General features: G+C 40.5%; 1 protein-coding gene and 1 long non-coding RNA gene across 2 annotated transcripts in view; one reads left to right on the top strand and one right to left on the bottom strand.

Annotated features, from left to right (window-relative positions):
* Positions 1–22,703, bottom strand: part of LOC136358710 (uncharacterized) — a 700,888-nt gene that overhangs the window by 285,786 nt on the left and 392,399 nt on the right. The window lies entirely within an intron of this gene.
* TFAP2D (transcription factor AP-2 delta) overlaps positions 1–22,703 on the top strand; it is a 47,036-nt gene that overhangs the window by 21,630 nt on the left and 2,703 nt on the right. The window contains exons 5-6 of the mRNA XM_066314647.1: positions 4,368–4,509; positions 10,927–11,040. Coding sequence (XP_066170744.1) covers positions 4,368–4,509; positions 10,927–11,040 — 256 coding nt within the window. The remainder of the gene's footprint in view (positions 1–4,367; positions 4,510–10,926; positions 11,041–22,703) is intronic.

Here is a 22,703-nt window from a genome sequence, read left to right as displayed (position 1 = left end):
AACAAAACAAACAAACAAACAAAAAAAACCCCCAAAAAACCCCCACCCAACCCTGACAAAAAATTCTAGAGTTTGTTATCCTGTCAAACCTGATTAAGACACCAAATTTCCTAGACCCAGAATTAATGACATTCATAATTTGGGGACAAAAACTCTTGAGAAAAATAGGTCAGTGGTTTCTTTTTTCATCGTGCTCTCAACTATCACACTTCTCCCCCACCAGCCTTTGTTTAAACCTCCTTCCACTTGTTCCTCCTCTCTTCTCACCCCACAAATAGAATAAACTTTCCATCCACCTCCCGCCTGTCCTTCCTCCCCCTGAGTAACATTTCTGCTGGCTGGAGCATCCGGAGGAGGAGAGAGTGGGAGGTTCAGATGCCGAGTGTCCCTCTCCTGGGGACACTTGGCTCTGCATGGGAGCAGCTCTCACTCCTGCTGGCCCCAGGGGACCCTCACACCACTCCTTGCACCTGCCCACAAAAACCTCCCGAGGTTTCCAGAGCTCTCCCCACCGAGGCTTTCCAGAGATGTCTCTGCCAATTCTGCTCCAGAAAATGTCCTTTTCCATCGTGGAAAGCTCTTTGGTCAATTGTCAGATTGCAGAGGAGAGGCAGAGCTGCCAGGAGCTGTGCTGGGTTTAAGGAAAATCCAAGATTCCCAACATCTGCTCCTTATCTCGGCAGGAGGGAAGAGCCGAGGGTGTCACACACGGGGAAATTTGATTTTAGGTTGAATTTAGATTGAAATAAGGGAACTAACTGTGAAAGTCAAGGGTTTTGGTGGTTTCTACTGTTCTCATGATTCCTACCCCGATGTAAATAACAATGAGGGAGAAGATGGGAAACCTAAGGTAGAAGAAAAAAGGTCAGTTCATCCACATTTCCAACATTTACACATTTTTCCCCAAAGTAAATGTTTGTCTGAATTATGCTGTAGAAAAAGAAAGAATATATTCTATGACATTTTGCATAAACTAATTTTCCCCACCAAGCAGACTTAATCCTACTGTACAGTAATCAAAGGGACACCTATTCACAAAAAATATCACAGTACACCTCTAAATATCAAATCATCATTTGGTCCTGGGTTAAAATTACATCTTTGTTCTACAATAAGATAGGAGAAATTATGCTCTAAGGGTGTTCTCAAATCCAAATTTTTATTTTTTATTTAGAATCTATAGTTATAATTCAGGATGCCTTCTCCTTACTATTTATAACATGCATTTGTAGTGTACATGAGCTTTTCATTTCCAGAAAAAAAAATTCTAAGTATTTTAACTACTCTTTCATCAAAAACAGAAATTACTTTTGTATCCACATTTTTACCAATCTATGCCCATGAAGAGATAAGTTAATTTACAGGATATGTAATGATACAGAATTTTGTGATTTTGTTTCTTTTTGCACAAATGGTTTTATACCACAACCACAGCTCCAGAGAGGTTTTATACTTTTGAATAATTTTCTCAGATTATGAGAAGAGTTCAATATAATTTTCTCAGATCTAGCAAATATTATAAACCATCTTTGTACATATAAATTTGAATGGCAATTCACAATTTCATTCCCTTTTTTTCTAACAAGAAAAGTGGAAACATTTACATTTCAGTCACTTAACACGTTGATCATGTTAAATGAATGCCAACATTTCAACACAAAAAGCTCTGCTCTCTTGAAGAAACCAGGAGGTTTCCAGTGGCCAAATGTTTAAATTCTTTGCTGTCTGCATTCCTTGTGTTGTTACTGGGACTGACTGGGACCATGATGAAGCTGTCTGGAGAATTGCAATTCCACCTGATGACAGCTTCAAAGGGTTTGACTTTTTTTTTTTTTTTTTTTTTTTCATGCTGTAATGAAGATAAACCTATCAACTATTTTAATAGAATTTACTGAAAAGCAAAACCTGGCACTCTTCTGAACTTGATTTACTCTGTAAAATTAAAATTTATTTAAGGAAGGCTAAAAGCAATATCTGAAATAAGTGTTTGGAAACTACTCTATAGAAATGTAAAAGCTATGGCTTAAATATGTACCTTTTCTCACCTATGAAGAAGTCTGGGAAAGATGTTTGAAATTCAAAGTAATCAATCAGCTCTATGCCTGTTTATTCTGATTGTCTGTTAACTTATCACTGAAATACATTTTGTTGTCATTGAAATCCATTTTCTTTTAATTTAAAATTATTTTACTTTTCTAGAAGCTGCAAACTAAGTGGAAACTGTTTCTTTTTTCAACTCAGAGATACTGATTGCTTGTTAACATCTTCATGCTTTTTAGGAATACTGGAAATCACATTTTAAAAAAATCCAAAGAAAGCAGATGATTTTGACTGTAATCTTCAATTTTTCCTGTAAAGTTGGTTACAGCTGCAGAGGTTGTAGCTGGCTGGTATCAGCAAACAGATTGCCTGTGAGTGGTGCATGGATTTTGTCAGTACCTGAATAAACTGGGGCAGACAAATACATAGTAAAGTATTTTCATGTGGAATCAAAAGAGAAAAAATAAAAAAAACAAACTCCAGTGGTAGAAGAGATAATATCTCAAAAGGAGGAGAATGGAGTTGGAATAGAGGTCAGTTCATGCAGTTTCTTGTTCCTCATCCTGTCCCTGGCACGGGACCACTGTTTCCATAGAACTTCTCCTTTTCCTTGGCTTAACCAAGCCTTGCTGAGGATGGGATTCATCTCCCCATCTTCATTGCAGTTGCACCTTCTCATGTCAGATCAGAGTAAATAGGGAGAAATCAGCACTTCTGGGTGTTTAATGATTTAATTTAATGATTAAATGAAGTTATATTAATAATTAGACATTTTATTATGTTGCTCAGAACAGCCGTGGAATTTCCATAGTTGGAAACATTCAAGACTAGGCTTGGAAAAGCCTTGAATAACCTCATCTGAGGCAATGCTGTCAGAAGAAGGGGATTTCCTGAGTTCTAATCTAGACTTTCCATAATTGTTCTGATTCCCTTTTGCTTTCTGCTCTAGCACAGGATGAAACATGCTTCAAGTGCTAGTTTGTCTCCATCGACTTGAAAGTATTAAGTCAGACATCAATATTGACATTTAATCTGATGAATTCCACTGCAGACATTCTCAAAGGGAGGAGTTACATGTTCTATATCCCTCCTGACAGCATCAGCCTTTTGAACTTCAAAGGGCCAGAGTCCAACGCCACTTCTCCTGATGGCAATCAAGCACACAACTCTGAAAAAAAAAAAAAAAAAAAAAAAAAAAAGTGAAGTGAAGTGAAAACCCCACAACCCCTGAACTCTAAAACTATTCTGGAACACATCTCTGTTAGTCACTCATGCAGATGTGTATGTTCAGCGTATGCTTCTGGTAGCTGACCTATTTCTTCTTTCTGCAATGAGCTGAGAACAAGTGTCATCTGGAAATGCCTATTTCCCACCAGGGAAAGACTAACTTAGGCACAGATGTTCACAGTCCAGACAGATGCTTTTGATCAGATAAATCCCACACCGAAGTTGTCAGAGTAACAGCATGCAGGTCAGAGTGTTCAGTAAACCCTAAAATTAAATTCTGGATTCTCTAAGCTAGTGAAGAGGGTCCTGTCCTTCCAGAGGAATCTGGCAGCCAGCACGGTGTTGGGTTCTCGTGTTCAGTCTTTGCAGTGAGGTGGAGAGGGGCTCAGTCTCTTCTTCATCATTTCTTCATCACCTGTCCTCTTCATCATTTTTCCCTTTTTGTTTTGCCTCCAAATTTTGTTTGCAATCCTTTTGAAAACAGGATTATTTATTGAGTTCTCCCTTGGGCTGTGCTCTTCTCTGGTGTGGGCACTTGTACTGTTGGGTTACCCTCTAAGCAAATATACTGGAATGTGTGTTAACCCCATGGGTCTTTCCTGGGGTAGAGGACTCCTCTTCCATTAGACACAGGGAGTGAAGCACCAAAGGCTGACTCAGTTCTTCAAAGCTGTTTATTCCTACTCCCTGCTCTTTTCCATACTTTGAGTATCGATGATGAATGAACAGGGCTTAAAAATTGGCAGCTGCCCAACACTCACTGGTGGCAAGGCAGACAAGGCAGGGCCAGGTGTCCTGGCCAGTATTTTCTCATGAGAGGGACATCTTTCCACCTGCTGAGAGGAATATCCTTCCTATCTTCTGCCTGGCACCAGATGATGGCTAAGCATTAGCAGGCCAGTTGGGATGAAATGTGTAACTGCCTTGAGAATGACTGTCTACAGAAGTGACTTGCTACTGTTTGGGGCTTTTTTTTTTTTTCTTTTTTCTTTTAGGAATGTAATAAATTCTGTAACACTAATAACAACAATATAACGATGATGGTGATGACAATAATAACCCTAAAAGAAACCCGACTGACCTGTTTTGTTTGACCGCAGGGGAAGCACTACATTTGGCCAGAGATTTCGGCTACACCTGTGAAACAGAGTTCCCTGCCAAGGCAGTAGGAGAGCACATTGCCAGACAGCACATGGAACAGAAAGAGCAGACAGCGAGGAAAAAGATGATCCTAGCGACAAAGTAAGGAGGGAGGGGAAGCGAAAAAAGAAATCGGTCTGACACTTCTCCATGTTGGATCCGTGGGCTGGGGGAGGGAGGAGTGGGAGCCTGGAGCTGGGATTGTGGTGGCTGCTATCACAACAGTGCACACTGACTGAGGGTGAGAGCAATCCTGCTGAAAGATGCTGGAAAAGGGACCTTATTTACTGCACTGGGGTTTGGTGGCTGTGCTCTCATTGCCTGTGGTTAAGGGGGCACTAACATCTTCCTAGATGCTTTGGTTTAGATGAGAACAGAGGATATTATTACATGGTAAAATCCGTGGGACAGAGACTGGCTTTGTCTTCTGTTTGTGTGTGAGCAGGAGATCTGAGCTTTTACTGAAGTACTGGTTACTGCTGGATAATTATTGTTAGTCTGCTGAGGGAGAGCTGGTTTGCAGAAGGACAGATACTCTCTGGATGCAAACTGCAAGAGCTCCCCTGAAGTCAAAGGCAGTGGAACAATGTACAACAGCAGGGGAGCTTTGCTAAAGACATTAAAGACACAAAGAGGCATCAGACTTCACTCTAAACAAGCCACTCGTCTCCCTGGAGCAGTAACATCATGTTAGGATAACATTTCATCTAGGTTAATTAACCTTGATGAGGGAGGAATTAGCTTTCATGAGCCATGGGAAGCAGGAATAAATAGTCTGTGTGGAGCAGGGTAGACCTGCCCTAGGTGTGTGGTCTGACTGTGTGGGGTAACCTCCAACACATTCACAGCCTCTCTGTGCTCACTGTAGAGTCATATCTGAGGCTGAAGTAGATATGAAACCACAAATCCGAGCTGTCAAATCATCCCCTTCATGCTAGAAGTGTTTGAAAACCCTTCCAGGGTGTGATATGTCCAACAGGGTGGAATTTCCCTGTACTAGGGGAAAGAGCTGACCAGCAACAGGATTGTCATTTGTATCCCAAAGTCCTTCTGCTTTGGCAAGATTCCTGGCCTTGGTGTCCCTCTTGTATCCAGAGCACTTTGCTCTGACAGTGACCCAGAGGTGAGATGCACTAAAACATCTCATGCTCGTGAATCCCATGAATACAGCCTGTGATCCTTCCCGGGGGTGATAAAAGCATCACCACGTGGATCAGAGGGAATTTTCTGGTTGTGAAGGTGATAAGAGTCCTCATATATATCATGTTCCTAATTCCCCTGTACATTAAAAGGAATGATGTAAGTGGAATATTATCTTATTCTTACCTCTATCCACATTTAGGGGCTCGAGGAGTTTCAGCTGGCCAGAAGAAATTCCTCTCTGCAAGTTGTGTGTCCCCATTGTTCTGTAGTCCATTAACATCCTGCCTCCCAGCTGAGGATTTGTCCCATTTTCAGAACACAATTCAACCAAAATGATGCAAATCTTCCCTATTTTTCCTTGTCTCTGGTGAGAAACCACAAAGCCATGGGTTGCAATAATTGGTGGGTCACTTTTATGTCCTGTCCCCAAAGGCTGTGCCACTCAGGGGCACATGAGAGTCTCACTACCCTTTCCCACCACCCCATACCACCTTTCTCAGCCTCCTTCACTACTGAGATAAGGTATCACGGGCATGCAGTCCCTCTAACCACCACAAACTTCAGGCTTGTAGGCTGTTATCCAGCACTCATTAGGAAAAAAAAATACTTTTCTCCCCCATCTTATCAGTTAGAAGCACCAGGAAATTGCTCAGCGAGATCTGTCAGTAATAGGAAGGCCACATCCTGCTGTAGTCAGGGCCGGTGAGGGACTGATGGGTCAATGTGTGTGTTACTACTGCCCTCTCCTGCCTGCGAGGAGAACAGGGATTCCCAGTCCTGCCCAGGTGTTCTGGGACACGTGGGTCCGTGGCACCACAATATCAGCCCGGCATTTCCCAGCTGTGCTTCCACGTGTCTGATACAAAGAGATCTAAACAAAAAATCATCAGGAGTTTCAGTTTCTCACCAGCCACACCAAGCTCTAGGTTTGTAATTTCAGCAATTCTACAATTTCTCTGCCTCGTGGGCTTGTGAGTGATGATACCAAAAAGAGCAGGGGATTATTATGCTGCCAGCAAAACCAACACAGAAATTCCAGGGTGGTAAGAGCACTCATGGCAAGCTTTGTCTGTGGAAAGAGCTGGAGTGCCACTGACTGTGTGTTTCTGCTGTCCACTGTAGGATAGAGCCAGAAGCCCACCGAAGTGTTCATATGTGGGGCCTTGAGGAAAAATAAGGGGAAAGAACACAGTTATTTCCACAATCTTTGTAATATAGGTGATGAGGAAAAATAAGAGGAAAGGGCAAAATGATTTCTAGTTTTTCATACCTAAGTGTATTTCCATTACACATTTAGACATCCAAATTCATCTGCTCAATTCAGCCACTGCCATTTGAGTTGAATTGGGTTTGTCCACGAGCTGCTGCTCCAGGGGCACACAGATCCCTTTTTGCTACTGTGTTGTATCTGCCAGCAGTTATGGATGTCTTGTGTATTACAAATCCACACATGGGTAATGAATCAGAGACCTGAATGTCTACAGTGAGGAAGGCTCCAGTGTCCAGGAGCTCCCAGCCTCCTTGACATCAAGGGCATCCACACCTTGTAGTCAAGCAATCCATCCACCCTGAGTGGGAGCAGTTCATCTGCCACACACAGAACTGTGCCCCATGGGCCAGTGAAAGATAAAAGCTGCTGCTTTAGATGCCAACAGCCAACACATGGAGGCCACTGGGCTTGAGTGGCCTTTTTCATTGCCCTGCTCAGCCCTGCCTGGCCTGACGCCATGCTGATAGAAACATAGAAAACAAAACCAGGACCATTGTCCATCATGGAACAAATCATGGTCATTTTCTTAGACTGCCTCATCTTCCAAAGCTACCTCATGGAAATGATCTCTCACATTTGCAGACTCAGACCTGCCTGGGACAGTACAAATTGATGCAGCAGGATGGTGCCATGGTCTGTTTTAAGAGTTTCATGGACTAGACAATGAAGAGTGAGAGGTTTAATTAATAGTTGTCATGGGAAGAAGAAATGATTGGGCTGTGTAACCACTGTTCACTGCTGAGCACAGGTGTCAGCAGTGGTAGGATGGGAGTGAAACAGGCTGAAAAAGAGCTGAAAGGGTAAGGAAGGCATAAGCAGTGAGAGAAACCAGTCTCCTACTATTCTCTTTCTTTCCACTCTGACTGAGTGGATGAAACTTTGATTTGACTGAGAAGATGATTTTCTTTGACTGAGAAGATGGGTGTCTGGGAAAGTAGATGGGTTTCTGGACAAAGCAAGATGCTCCAATAAAACACCAAATTGTCACAAATCTGGCCAAAGGGCGCAGTCCTATTAAACCTAGAACTGTAAAAAAGGTTTCAGGATATGTATTCATCCACATAGAAATAGGGAAAAAAATAGTGGGACCTGTTTTTTATGGTCTTTAAATATTGGTTAATTATAATTAATTAATTAATTATATAAATTATAATTAATTGATTACCTCGAAGAGGTATGGGTGAGCTTGAAAAGTTTTACAACAGGGGGCAGAACTTGACCAGTTTGCAGCTTGGAGAGATGTAACACTGCTGAGGGCTGTGTCAACAATTCCAGTTGCTGGAGAGGCACAGCATCCACCAGGAAACATCCCAGTGTTCACAGAACAAGGTCTCCCATATGATCAGAGGGACAGATACACCCACATGTGCACAGACCAAACCAGATTACTGGGAATAATAATTTTATTGTGGAGTTGATTGCAGCCAGCACAGATTAATCAACATCTGGCTCATGACACTTCTCTGGTATCTGGTCCTTGGATAACTGACAACTCTGGCACACTCAGAATAAGTCAGATTCATGGGCCCATGTTTGCCCCACTCCTGTCCACAACACCAGGCATTTGCTTTGGCCACTGGTAGGGATCATGGGCGGCATGGGCTCTTGTTTTGACCCAGGACAGAATTTTTTCTCTTTTTCTGGTCATATACTGAACCATCTGACCATGTATCACAAGTTATTAGATGTCTCCCATGCAGGAGTGACCAGGACTATTTTTATTTATCTGTGCCCCCCTAGGACAGCACAAACATCTTCCTTAGTTTTTTCAAATTCACAGTCCAACTCAGCAAAAAACTGCCAAGCCCTCTCCCTGTCACTACCCCAGGTGCTATTTTTTTGGTAGTGGAGGCTCTGAGATACCACTTTGCCTAGAAATTCCCTTGAAAAAAAAAGTAGGTTACTGCCTTTTGCAGGTTTTCATGTATAATAAAAAAGTTTTTTTTCTTTTCTTTCAACCTGCCAACATTCAGTAAAGACTTTTGACACGTGAAGATAGAAGGGAACTTAATTGCACACTTGGTTCTGACACTTTCCTTTGTTAAAATAAAAGAACTTTTAAGATGAACTTTTTCAACAGGTAGAAAGTAGAGGTTGGAGGAAGGAGAGAAGAGCAGTGCTGACAGGGCCGACTGGGGATAGTGGATTGTTTAGAAGCCAAAATGACTGACTGTTTTCAGTTGTTGAAAGGAACTGTTTTTTCTCTAAGGACCTGATTCATTAAAACTGTATGTTGCATTTACATACATTTCTGCTGAATACCTCTCTTTGCCTGAAAGGCTGGGGTGATGCTGCCTTTTCAAGCAGTCGGTGCCTAGGTCCGTGCAGATGACAAGCATTTAGAGAAATCTTGGATGGGGTCCAACAGCACAGCAGGAAATGGGTTTCTGCATCTCCTCTTAGTCAAGAGAGAGCTATCCAAGATCACTGTTCCCAGCTTGTATCACTGTGATAAAGTGAAGGGCAAAACCAGCTTAACACAGTTTTCTTGCTTATAACTCAGCAGTGAAGGACCTTCTAAGGACTAACAAGGTTTTACCCACTTTTTCCATTACACCCATGTCCCAAAACACAGGAGTAACAAGGTGATAATAAAGAAACCAAACTTCATCTAGGACCAGGTGTGCAATGAGTCTCCTAAAAGGAATCATGGATCACAGAGATGTACTTTAGTGTTAGAAACTGCCCCTAGGCACAATGATTGCATCTATGAGAACAAAATAAACCACATACACTCTAAGTCATCAGATTGCTCTTGTCCCTATTACTAAAATGTTAGAATGGCTCGTTGAATTCTCCCAAACGTCATTTGGGCAAGTTCTGGGAGACAGCCCACAACAGGGTCTATTCTGAGGAAGTCACGGGAATTTGGGACACCAGAGGAGCATAACTATATGGATGGCATCAGATGGTGACAAACAGTCTGCAGGTGTAAGGGTGACCCTTGTCACTCTACACTTCACTGGGTGGCACTGTAACCAGGCTACATATAGTCACTGTGACCAGTACCAGGTTAATCCAACAAAGATCATGGCCCCAGCTGAGTGTCCTGATCATCTGGAGGTGATCACTCCCTCCTGACCCCCCATTAGTGCCTTTATTTCCAATACAGGCAATGGAGAGTGATATGCTAATTCAGACAGGTCCCCTTCCTTTTTTTGAATTAACTGAATCATAGACCAAGTCAAAGTGAGTGATGTCTGTTCATCCATGGTCCAGATAATGCTGTTCTGAGGACATGAGCAAAATGAAACTGATTCGATTTTTTTTTTTTAACGTTTGTTGGTAGAATATTCCTAGGTCAATTTACAAACAACAATACAACACCACAAGAATGAAAAGGCCTTATTTTCTGGTCTTTCCTAAGGCTAGGTCCTATATAGAGGAATTCCAGGGAATAAATTTAACCCCCAGGTGCTGAAGCATCCTGAGAAGCCTCAGAGAAGACTGAGTAGGGGAGGGAAAGCAGTAAGGCCATCCATCCTTTTCAAAGGAGATGGGCTACTGTGCTATGGGTGGGAGAGCAGAGAAGACAGACCTTGAATTCTCACTACAAGGGGTCCTTTCTTCACCACCCCTTTGTCTTAAGGGTTGGAAGACAAGAAGGCAAGTCCAAAGTATCCAGGACTTCAACTTGCAGATAAAGCCTTGCCCAAAATGTACACAAGCCCATGTACAAGTATTGGTGTATTTACATAAACTAAATAATAGAGTGATTTACACATTTCAGGAATGTTCTAATGCTAGTTCACCATTTCCTTAAACCATAAGCCTTGCTGCCAGTATAAGTGAGCTAAGCTAGACTTAACTGCCAAACTGGGTCCTACTCAGGGGAACAATCACGTTTTAAAAAGTTAGCATTAATTTCCACAGTTCCACGGGGGAAATATTCCTGTTCAAGGGGTTCTGTAGGTTGTTGGCTCTCAGAATTTGGGTCAGGGAAGCCAGAGGTGGATTTGTTTGTCTTTAATCTCTGTAACTACATTTCTGTCAAGCAGTTCTGTTACGAATGAGATGACTCAGAATAAGGCGGGAATGTTTTAGGAATCAAATTTATGGGAGGGATTTCACCTGCTTTATTGAACAATTTCCCTTTTTCCTTTTAGACAAATATGTAAAGAATTCCAAGACCTTCTAAGTCAAGACAGATCACCCCTCGGATCCTCCAGACCGACTCCAATATTAGACCTCGACATCCAGAGACATTTAACACATTTCAGGTATGATTTTGAAAGAGGAAACTAAGAATCCAGACATTCAATTTAGACTACATATGACGTTTTAATGGTATTTGTTCCCTTACCTACAAGACATGCAAATATTTAATTAACATCCATAATCCCTGCTAGCTCTGCCTGTTAAAAGTGCAGGTTTGCCAAGCAGTGTAGCTCAAGTTTGCTGCATTCAACTTGCTTCTAGGACCAATATAAATTTATCAAAGTAGAAATAACAGGAAGAAGAGGTTGCATCCTTCCCAATTAAATAAATAGGCTTAGAAGCTGTTTTGAAGAGAAAGACCCATGGTACATGCACACCAAGTCCAAACTTCATTAGAATTTTATTGTAATTATGTATAAAAAATGTATAGATATTTTGGGGTCAGAAAGATTGATTAGCTCAGGAGCTGCTTTGCAATTTCACGTTTTTGCTTTAGGGTATGTGTCAGACAGAGTCAAGAGTGAGGTGGGATCTTCCAGAGGGCCTCTTTGAAATAGGGGGGCCATCTAAGATATCTATCAAAGATAAGTTTGATAAAACATCCTGGAGGTGCTCCTGTCTTTGCTCAGGCCACAGAGGAGGAACACATGACTTGCTGAGGCTACAGATGGCTGATTTTTTCCATTCACTAGCTGATATATGAAAAAACATGTGAATAACATGTCCCAGAAAGTTGTTTACAGACCATAATATTAAGCAAGTTTCATAGCCCTATAAAGGCTTAAAATTGTGCTGTTTATTCTCTAACACAACCAGCTGAGCCACTTTCCTTTCATTGGCTGGACAGACAACTTCTATGTCCCAATGTGCCAACATCTGTTAGTCATTATAATTCTGATAAGTGCTGTGATAACTAGTGTTTAGTCTCTCAGACTTTCAGTGGAATCCCAAAAATACCCACCCATCCCACTTCTTCCATATATCTGTTGGGGTATGGAGAGGCAAGGGCATTCCCCAAAAACAAATGCACATATTCCTGACATTCCTGTTTATTTTTACACCATCTGTGTCCATCCTACGTGTGTATGAGCACACCTGGACAACTGCACTCCTATTCTCAAGCTGTGCTGTGTGTGTGCATGCACAGAGCACCCAGGTGTGTGCATATTTTCCATAACACACACTCCAAAACACACAACTACACCTCCACATCAAGGGAAACATCCTTATATATGCAGAATGCTCATAGAGAGATTTAATGAGCTACCTAAGCTTGTGGAAGAAGAGATTATTCCCTATTACGTGCACACAGAGGAAATGTGACACAAGTTTGCCAATCCCCAAGGATTCCTGTGTTTAAAGTAGAAATAGCAGTCAGGATGAAATGCTGAAGGCTTCAGCTATAAAATTGTAAATTGATAGAGCTGCCATCCTTCCTTCTCAGCTGCACTTCAGTGGGTTGTAGGGCAAAGTTTGTGCAGGCAGCTCCTGGATCATTCAGTACTTTCCTTCATGTCTGCTGTAGACCTCCAGTGTTGGACTGAGGATGGGCACCTGGAGGAGCACAGGCCTTGATCCTACACAGGATCTTCCCTGGCCTTAAATCATTCTCTGATTGTTCTCAGGGAATGATGAGTGCTGCCAGACCCAGAGGTGGAGCTGCGACCATATTACTTTTCCAGCTAATGTAGAGGTGTTGGGGTCAGATCAGCTTCAGACCTGGACTTCCAACTCTGCTCAGATGGCTGTAGGAGCCTCCACTGCAGTCAGCTGTGCATCTTCTGCCATGGTGTCCAGGAATCTCACTTGTATAGCCTGAGAAATCTGAATTAAACAGGTCTAACATAGATGTGTACTTCAGTGTAACTATAATTTCTCTCTAAACCCCATTGGCTGAACATTCTGGTCCAGATCTCCACCAGAATGGGAGATCAGCCACCAGCACACACTAGATACTTACACTGTGGACAGCTAAACCTAATGTAGGCAAAAAAAAAAATTATTCCCATCCCCTAAATCCATCAGTCTTCACAGCCAGATTATCTCAACCCCAACTACCACTACTTGTCTTCTTGAGATTAATTATCACAGAATCATAGAATGGTTTGGATTGAAAGGGAGCTTAAATCTCATCTTCTGCAGCCTCCTGCCATGGGGGAACTAGAGAGTCTTCAAAGTCCCTTCCAACCCAAACCATTCCATGACTCTACGATATGATATCAGAAATCTGAAGAGTTTTTTTTTTGACCATAAAAAAATCTGAGGAATCACACAAATGTGTATTATTAAAATAAGTTCTAGGATATTGAAAGTCTTTTTTGAAGAGCTATAACAGTGGATGTCTACAATGGAATTCGATTCAGCCTCTACTATATTTGGGTGAAAGGGAGTTTTCTTTAGGAATAAATTCTCCTACAGTTGTTCAGTGTAGAGTTGTATACTCCACTTTCTTGTGATGTCACTTGTTCTATGTCAATAATTAAGACTAGGGTTCACAGCCTGGCACAGGTCAGACAGAACCAGCTACTTCCCGTTTCTTCAGTTTTAAATCTTCAAGTTCACAAAACTTCTCTCTGAAGTTTTTCCACTGAGTCTTAGTTCATTGAGATCTGTAAATGCGTCCAACCTGAAGCACAGGATAGTCCTCACGAAGAGATCAGGAGTGCTGGGTCTTCTCAAACTGCAAACTTAAAGTTCACACAAAGCACAAAATGGGAAATCTTCAAAGGAGCTGCCAGTGAGCCTGAAAACTGCTGGATTTTGCACGACCTTATACAAAAAATCAGAGGCTCTTGTACACCTCTGGTGCACCATGTTTGTGCAGCCTCTGTCTGAAATGTTCATCTGACCTGAATTCAAAAAACTCAATGCTCCATGAGGAATGATTTTTCAACATTATTCGACCATGAACAGATGATTCAGACTCATGCATTTATAGCAGCAAATACTGTGTTACTACCTGAGCCAGGGTCATTTTATGCTTTTTTTCATTCAATGTTTTTACCTTTTCAGTACATTTTAGAGGATCTTACTGCAGGGAAGTTACACTGATAACTTAATTTATTAGTAGATTATTGAAATTATATTGATAACTTCAAATAACTTCAAGTATATTGATACCAGCAGACAAAGTAGTGCCAGAGAGCAGGCATTGGCCATCTGTGCATCTCTTTACCTGTAGAATTTCTGGGGTTTTTTTCTGCCTGGTCTAACCAAGCACTAACCCAAACTACTTCTGGGGATAGTGGTACATATATATCACCAATAAAAGTGCAAGTTTAGAATTCCTGGAAACACCAGCTCCTATTACAGCCCAGTCAGGTGCCTTGCCTGTGATATAAGTTTAGATTTAGGGAAGTTCTGCCTTGCCAGGGCTGGATCCCAAACTTCATGGGCTAAGTGTTGGGGTAACTCAGATTTTTAAGCATTACAAAAGTCTGCATTCAAGAAATGGTGATATGCTGTAGGGCTATCCAGCCTGTCCTTCTGTTCTTCTTTAAGCTGGAAATATTGGAAGAGACCTTAAAGATCATCTTGTCGCTCTCTGCCATGGGCAGCAACACCTTCCACCAGACCAGGCTGCTCAAAGGCCCCTTCAACTTGGTCTTGCACACCTTGAACACAAATAGTCCTGTAGGTTGTATCTGCCCTGAGCTACCCCACCCCCAGTTTCTGAGGAAAAAAATCATCACAAAGTCATGGAGTAATCAAGAAAACCCTGGAAAAATCCATTTCCATTACTAAGTGCTGAGACTTTTTGTCCAGGCACAGGAGCATCTCTTTATTGTCCTCTAAAAGGCTGATCTGTGCAAAGCATTTTTGAGTTTACTACAAAAGAGAGCAACGTCAGCATATCAATACTAGAAAAGAACCTGAAATTCTCTGTAGCTTTAATGAGAAGAACCTATTTTTCTCACCCTTTACTTTCAAAGTGGAGAGACCATAAGTATCATCTGGAGAGAAAAGAGTGAGAAGAGCAAGAGCAAAAGAAAGAGAAGTGAAAATGGAAGAGAAAAGGAAAATACTTACATAAAACTTAGCTTCCTTTAAAATGCCTTCTATTGCTTATAATTTAGAGGGTTTTTCCCCAGAATCCCACAGTCATGTGAGGCTTTTGTGTACATGTGCATGCATCTGAGTATGGAAGAGGGAAAAGCTGGGGAGTTAGTTTCTCAGGAAACTTAAACCAGTTTCAAATACTGCAGATGTCAGTGAAGCTGAGGCTTCATATCTATTTTTTTCAGGACCTTTCAGGTTATATGAATCTTTCTTTAGCATCGTAAGTTCACTGGGTTTGGATTCAGGTGAGGTAAAATTGCTGTGGAAAGGAGAGGCAGCTCTCAATTGCCCAAGGTCCTTTTCTTTTCTCCCAAGGAAAAGAGGGATTGTATTGTTTAGAGATAGCAAAAGGATAGATGCAAGCAAAACATATATAAAACACTGAGAATAATTCACTTTAGAAAAGCCCAGGAATAGTAAACCAGGGCAATAATGACCTGATGAATTATTGCAGATGAATTCAAGTCTGCCTGGAGACACAAGAGCTCTGAGATACACACTCAGAGATTTCATTGCACATGTGAGAAGAGATGGTGAAGGTTTGGATGACACCCAGCAACATGATTCTGCCTCTAAATCAGCAGAGCTGAATGGTGACATTGAAACCAACAGGTTCTTCTGCTGGATCTGGAGCAATGATGACCAGCACAATCATCAAACCCTATCCTTTTCCTATTAGGGCTGTGCAGGTAGATTTGAAGCATGTCAGTATGGCAAATATCCATAATTCCATCTCTCTCATCTCTGTAGTGTTTTTGCACTACCCACATATTTAGTGCATCCAGCCCTCTCCAGAGCAGAGAACCAGACCAGATGAAATGATTATTCTCAGTTGTAGAGATTGCTGCTGTGAAAAAAAGGAAATGTTTCTGTCACATTTCAAAGAAGGAATGAAGACAGGCAGAAATTAAGATACCCCCCAAAAATACACAAAAATTAATCTAATGAACTGTGTGACTTTAGACTTGTACACTGGACCACAACTGTCTGTAATGTTTGGATGCTTCTGCTTTTCTTTGAATGAATTTGGCCAAGACCATCTCTTTCTGTCCCAAACAATTCCCAGGCACTGGTCAGCTTTGTCTCAGCTGGAAGTTTAGGTGTGGCCACTACTTTTAGGGAAAAATGCTTGACTGATAGAGATGGGGCCAGGCTGTGCCAGATCACTCAGGACCTGAGGAATCTGTGTATCCTCACTTTGCTAATGCAGCTGAAGGTGAACCAACAACATTCCCCAGCTTCACTGTAAGAACCTTAGAGTGATTCACCTGTCTGGTGAATGTGGAGATCGAGGGTCATTTTAGGTGTGAAGAGTCATCCTGTTTCACATGCATTTGCCATTCAGATCAGCATTTAGGGTATCCCTCAAATCAGACCAAATATCCAAAATAATGAGACAGCAACTAAAAAAAAAATATTTTAGATAATATTTCTCTCCTGTTGAGTGGAGAGAGCACATACCTTCCTCTCTCTTCCATTCCACTGCTATATCTGAGACTCAGCCAGGAATCTGAAAGTCACACATATATCTTCATGCCTTTGTCTTCTTAACCTGTTCTTGCATCAGAACAGCTTTGTTGTTTGTTTGTTTGGGTTTTTTTAATTCTTTTCTTGGTTCCCCAAAATCTCATGTAAACTAGAGTTAACAGAAAACTCATCAAAAATGACCCACCTACTGTGCTGGAAATCCAAAACCATAACACATAAGCCTTTCAAATAGAAGACTTTCTGAGATTATACTCAGGAGATCTGTGCCTTGGTTTATACATACAGGCTATCTGACCTCATCAAACACCCTCCTAGCCTCACTTTCTTCCCTTGCAAAATTTGGTATAGACACATCTTCTACATTTGCTTTTGGGACAGTTGTGTCTCTAAGAAACTGTGGTGTTTGGAAATTTCAGATATCCTATAACGCCATCCATTATATAGAGAAAGGAGAGCATCCACAGATTACTGCAGTTGCATTTGATCCTTTAACTTCAAGGCTGCATTTCATCAGGATGCAAAATCACACCCAGATCTTCTATTTCATATATAAAAGATAAAGACAGCAAAATGGCAAAGGGAAAAACTACTTTCTTGTAAGTGACACTTCTCTCACTACAGAAACCTTATAAAAGCAGACACACAAAAATATAATAAGTTCAGAATACTAAAGTTAGGTAATGAGAGCAATCAGCATCCTCATGGATTATTCTGTGTTCTGTCGAGCCATCCAGCTGATATGAAACCCCCTCCCCATGAAGCTGTTTGAGACAAGAGTTTTGTCACTTCACTCCTCACTGAGCCTGGAGCTGTCAGCCTCCTGCCAGTGCCTGGCATCACCCTGACGAGGTGACACAAAAAGTGACAGACAAGAAACCAGAGCCTCAGACGTTGGGAGAAGCAAGAAAGTAACATGCTTCTTTCCAAAGGGGAAAACAGAGCCATGAAATGGGTTTTGAAGCTCAGCATGTTTCTTAAACTGCAACAAGAAGCCAAGCCCAAAGACTTGTGGGTTGCCTTCAAAGATGTGCTCACTCCCTTTTATACATTTTTCTCTCTTTTATTTTTTTACATTTCTTTGCTTATCAGCAGGTAGAGCAGCTTCTGTTGTAGTTCCAATGGTCTCAGTTCACAGCAGCAGCCTCCTGTCTGGATGCAGGGACGGGAAGAAGCCTGGTGCACAATGAAGTTTTTGGTGAAATACCTCTGGTGCCCTCTAGAGTTCCCTGATTTCCAGGAGCTCCCTCAATCTTTAGATTTTGATTTGAGAGGGACAACACTGTTGCCCAGTACTGGGCCACTAGGGAGCAACAAGTTGTTTCATTCTTTTTTTCTTTTTTAAATTTAATTTTTACTATTTTTCCTTGTCTCTTTAGGTAAGTGTTGGAGTGAATTCTTCTGGCATCTTTCCCTCAGAGAAGGGATTCCGGGATTCCTTTTTTGATCTTTCCATAGTAAGGTCTCAATCACCTTGTCCTGCTTTCCTGGTGAACCATCTAATTTCTACTATTTTTAAAGGTTTTTTTCATGGGTTGTATGATACCACATTCCTCTAAAGTCACTTTTTATAGAGTCAACAAAATAGATAAAAATCTATTTTCTTTTTTTTTTTTTTTTTTTTTTTTTTTTTTATCTGATTCATTAAAAACTAAGTTCCATAATCATGGAAAAAGTATATATACATTCATCAAAGAAGAGAAAAAAATCTTGGGGGTGCTTAGATTTTTAACACAGCATTTAAGATTACTTAAAGCATTAAGGCACTCTTGTGTTTTCCAAAAGAAAAAAGGATGCTCTCCCCTCCTTTCTAAACTAAAAGGCTACAAAACTGATTGCATTTTGTCATGAGCGTGTTTATAAATGTTGATTAGATATAGATATAGATATAGATATAGATATAGATATAGATGATATAGATATAGATAGATATAGATAGATATAGACATAACTCTTGGTCTTTCTCATTTCAAAGGAGGAGGGCAAGAGGGTTTCTCAACTACATTTCCTCACTGGAAAATTTACAGATGGTAGTAAATTGAATGAACCTCATCCGTTTCTTCGCCTTCCCATAAAGTAAAGATGAACCACTAAATGGTTTAATCTTTGGCCTACAGCTCAGAAACATTCCATAGTTTTTGGAAGTTTCAGGTCTGTTGCTTGGGCAATTCTTCTTAGTGTGGAAAATGAGTCCCAAAGTCTGAAACTTACAGATTCTAAATAGATTATCTTAAATTTGGGGCATCAGCTCTAACACTTTCCTCCTACTTTCTCCATGGCTCTTACACATGGTAGAAGGGGGTCCATCTGCTTAGGAGGACATGTCTCTAATACACTATGAACAGAAGGAAAAGGTGAGGGCCTAGTTTGAAGGCAACTTCTGTAGTGTTTGTTACTCTGATCTCATAGACTTCTTATCCCTGTAATACATACTGCCCACGTTCTGATTTCTGACTATCAGTCTAACTTGTGCCATGGTTCTGAGCTTCTGAAGTAAAGTTATCACCATTTAACTTTCTGGGCAGCCTTCACAAGAAAGACCTTGAAATCAACAGAAGCACCTCAAAGTCAATATTGTCAGCTCTATATTCAGATGTTACTTGTGTCAGTGAAGAGATACAAATATTTTACCATTTCCTTTACAGACATTAAACATCATATCATATCTCACCATCTGTCATCAGCTGTGTGCTGTTGAATTTGGATAATCATGGGATTTTCACAGTCAAATTTCTGAGAAAATCTGATCAATAGTTTCAAGGTTGCTTTGTCTTCATCATTATTGTTTTAAAGAGCTGATTTATTTTAAATGAGGGTATAAACACTCAGTGCAGATGGCTTCTTCCCCCTTCCCCACTGAGAGTGAAGCTGTTTCTTTTGCTTCATGTTGAAGCTTCACCAGCCTGGGGTATGGAGGAGTCCTTGAGGTGGTTGCCAAACGAGACTCCAGGCCTTCAGGCACACTTGGATCTTTTCACTTTTAAGTAAGGCCATCATTAAAACATGAGAAGACGTAATTGCATCATAGCATTGGGCAGAATTACAGGCAGGTCTGGATGTCCTTAAGCACCAGGCTTTGTAATGTGTTGGCCTGATGTTCATTGCCCTCCTTCTGCAGCTCTCCAACACCAGAATCAGAGAGTTGAGCCTTGCCCCTCATAACAATAAAGTTGGTTTATAGGAGCTGCAGTGGGATGCACTACAAAGCTGAGAATACCCAGAAGACTCCATTATGAAACCATCATGGTTAATTTTAGGCTCATAAACCCAAATGAAAGTATGATAATGAAAGCAACTCCTTTCATAGGTGTGGAGCATACCAAAAATGAACCGATTTCAGTGTGAGCTCAATTAGCCTGTAAAATCAGGCAGCTAAATTTAACTTTCAGGAAACACATTTGAATGCTTTGCCATTAATCTTCTGCCTGTTATGTCTGATTTAAATGTAAAATCAGATTTTCTCCAAAGTTGAAACTTACTTTCATCAGCAAAGGGAAATTATCCAACTTTCTTGGATTTTTCAAAGACTCTATCTTGCAGAGAAGTAAAGACCACCAAAATTAGACCAAGGGGAATTACTGATAGAAATGTATGATAAAGTAGAAGATAATATCTCTCGGCCTTTTTATGCTCATTACCTAAAGTGAGCCTAATAAAATACACCCTCACAGGAGCTTGGCAAGAAGGGCTGGTTAGAAATTTTCTGTAAAATGATTTCTCCTAATAAGCTTCATGGGAAAATTAAAAGGCTCTGCATATCCCCATTTGTGGACAAGAATATATTCATCAGGAACTGAAAGTAGAGTTACCATGAGACCCTGCAGAACCATTTCACTGAAAAGAGTTGGCTTTTTAATAAGAACCACAAGGCTATGTTGGTGAGAGCTGCCATTTTTAATGATTCCTGGTAACTAAGAGTCAAAACTGTAAAGGAAATAGACCCCTTACTTGCTCTAAAACATTCTTTTCCTATGAGAATTCGTTTTTAAAACAGAAGTTTTGGATTCTGCTCTGGATAAAGTAGCAAGTGCTTTTCTTAAGATGGATGTCTGAGCTTCTCATGTAGTCGAGTAAACCTAGGGCAAGATATAACTGAGCCTTTTTAGGTGCTATTAGGTATTTTATCAGTCCACTGCTGCTTTAAAAGGGTCTTGGTCCCCTCTAACCCCTCTGAATTATTACCTGTTCACATGACATCAATGTCTGGGTACCACAGAACCTCCCAAATAGCAGCCAAACCACATTTTGATTTAGTATGGAGCCCTCAATGTAGCCAGGAGAATGGTGCAGCTCACCATAAAAGAGACACATCCTTTTAATGTGGGAATTCATTCTCCAGATTTCTCTGAATGCATTGGATAAAGCCCCAGGGCTCAATTCATTTGTGTAAAACAATTTGAGGTACACAAGGGAAACCTGCCCAGGGTTGAAACATCTAGAAGCAGGCTGGACTATCAAATCTGTGCAGATATCAAATCTGTTCCAAATGTCACAGGATGTATCAAATCACTGTAGACTCCCACAGACAGGAAACTACATTAAGCCCCCTCTGATGGTAATGGGAGTTTGGCACTATTTACACCTACAAGTTAGAACTTACACTTCTGTACCTTAGTATCAGATTTTGTCCCATTGTGGTATTTTCTACAGTCTTGTTCAGCATTTCACAACATTAAAGTTTGTTCCTACCCCTGGAGATAATTTCTGAGACAATCCCTCTAAGTTTTGAAGGTAGTATTCCCATTTTACTTCTCAGGGTCTATTGAGCTGTCAAATGGACACTGTACCTTTGCTTTTGTTCTCAAACTGAAAGTTTCAAATTTTGTCGGCCAGAAAGTTTCTTTCCCATTTAATCCTGTATTAAACTTGCTATTTACTTGACCTTCTCAGTCTCTACTGAAAGCAGATTGTAACCAGGTGGGGATCAGTCTTTCTTCGCAAGTAACAGGTGATAGGACAAGAAGAAACAACCTCAAGTTGAGCCAGGAAAGGTTTAGATTAGATATTAGGAAAAACTTAGCTGAAAGAGTGGCCAGGTACTGGAACAGGCTGCCCAGGGAAAAGGTGGGTTCGCCATCCCTGAAAGGGTTCAGTAATCATATGGATGTGGCTTTTGGGGACATGGTTTAGTGGCTAGCTTGGCAGTGCTGAATTAATGGCTGGACTTGATGATCTTGGTGGTATTTTCCAGCCAAAATGATTCTGTGATTCTATGATTTGCATCTATTGGAAATGACTGAATGAATGCAGATACTGCCAGCTTATATAATATATAATATATAATATATAATATATAATATATAATATATAATATATTATATATATACACGGTTTTTTTACTTCAAAGATTGTAAAGATTTTTTATGTGTCTCAGTATAGTCAGGTCCCCAAATCAGGACCAGGAAGATCATACAGGCGGTGTAACAATCATGCAATAACATAACTAGTTGTGATACCTTTAATTTCCTTTTTCTTGCTTACTGTTTTTGCAAACTCTGACACATTTTCATTTCTCTGGACTTCTGAAGACCAGAAATTATGATAAAATGTGAGACAAAATCATTAAATCACCTGACTCCTAAAGTGACTTGCAAGGGCTTAAAATACTCATATATATGGTACTGCTGGTCTAGTTTTTACAATTACTTAAAACATGACTTAAAATGATGATGATTTTTTATGTTTCCAATATGCCAGGCATACCTAAAAAGAAAATAAAATTAATCTGAGGTATGATTACCTCTTTTTAATGCAAAATTATAAAGATTCAGATACTAATACAAGCCCAAACTTCAAGCATCCAAACTTTATGTGGTATTATTAATTGATGTCTGCAAAATATTTCTTGTAAATATTTAATTACCATTTTCCTCTCGTTACTAACTGGGGATAAATATAAATTCCTGCTTTGAAAAGTGCCTGGAGACTGATGGATAAACATTCTAAATGCTAGTTATTTGTAAATAACCTTTTGGAGACCTTTTATAAAAGGCTGTGCCACTCCCAATCTGAAATGAAGACATATTTCCATATTGAGCACTTATTTTAGTTAGAATTCTAAATATATTATATATTTATAATAAATATATTATATATTTAGTTAGAATTCTAAATATATAAATACATTTTAGTTAGAATTTAGTTAGTATTTTTGATGGCTTCCCTAAGATACCAGCTTTCC

This window comes from Sylvia atricapilla, chromosome 3 (genome assembly GCF_009819655.1).
Source record: "Sylvia atricapilla isolate bSylAtr1 chromosome 3, bSylAtr1.pri, whole genome shotgun sequence".
Taxonomy (NCBI): Eukaryota; Metazoa; Chordata; class Aves; order Passeriformes; family Sylviidae; genus Sylvia; species Sylvia atricapilla.
The sequence above is the reverse complement of the archived record's forward strand: the minus strand, read 5'-3'. Positions and strand labels throughout refer to the sequence as shown.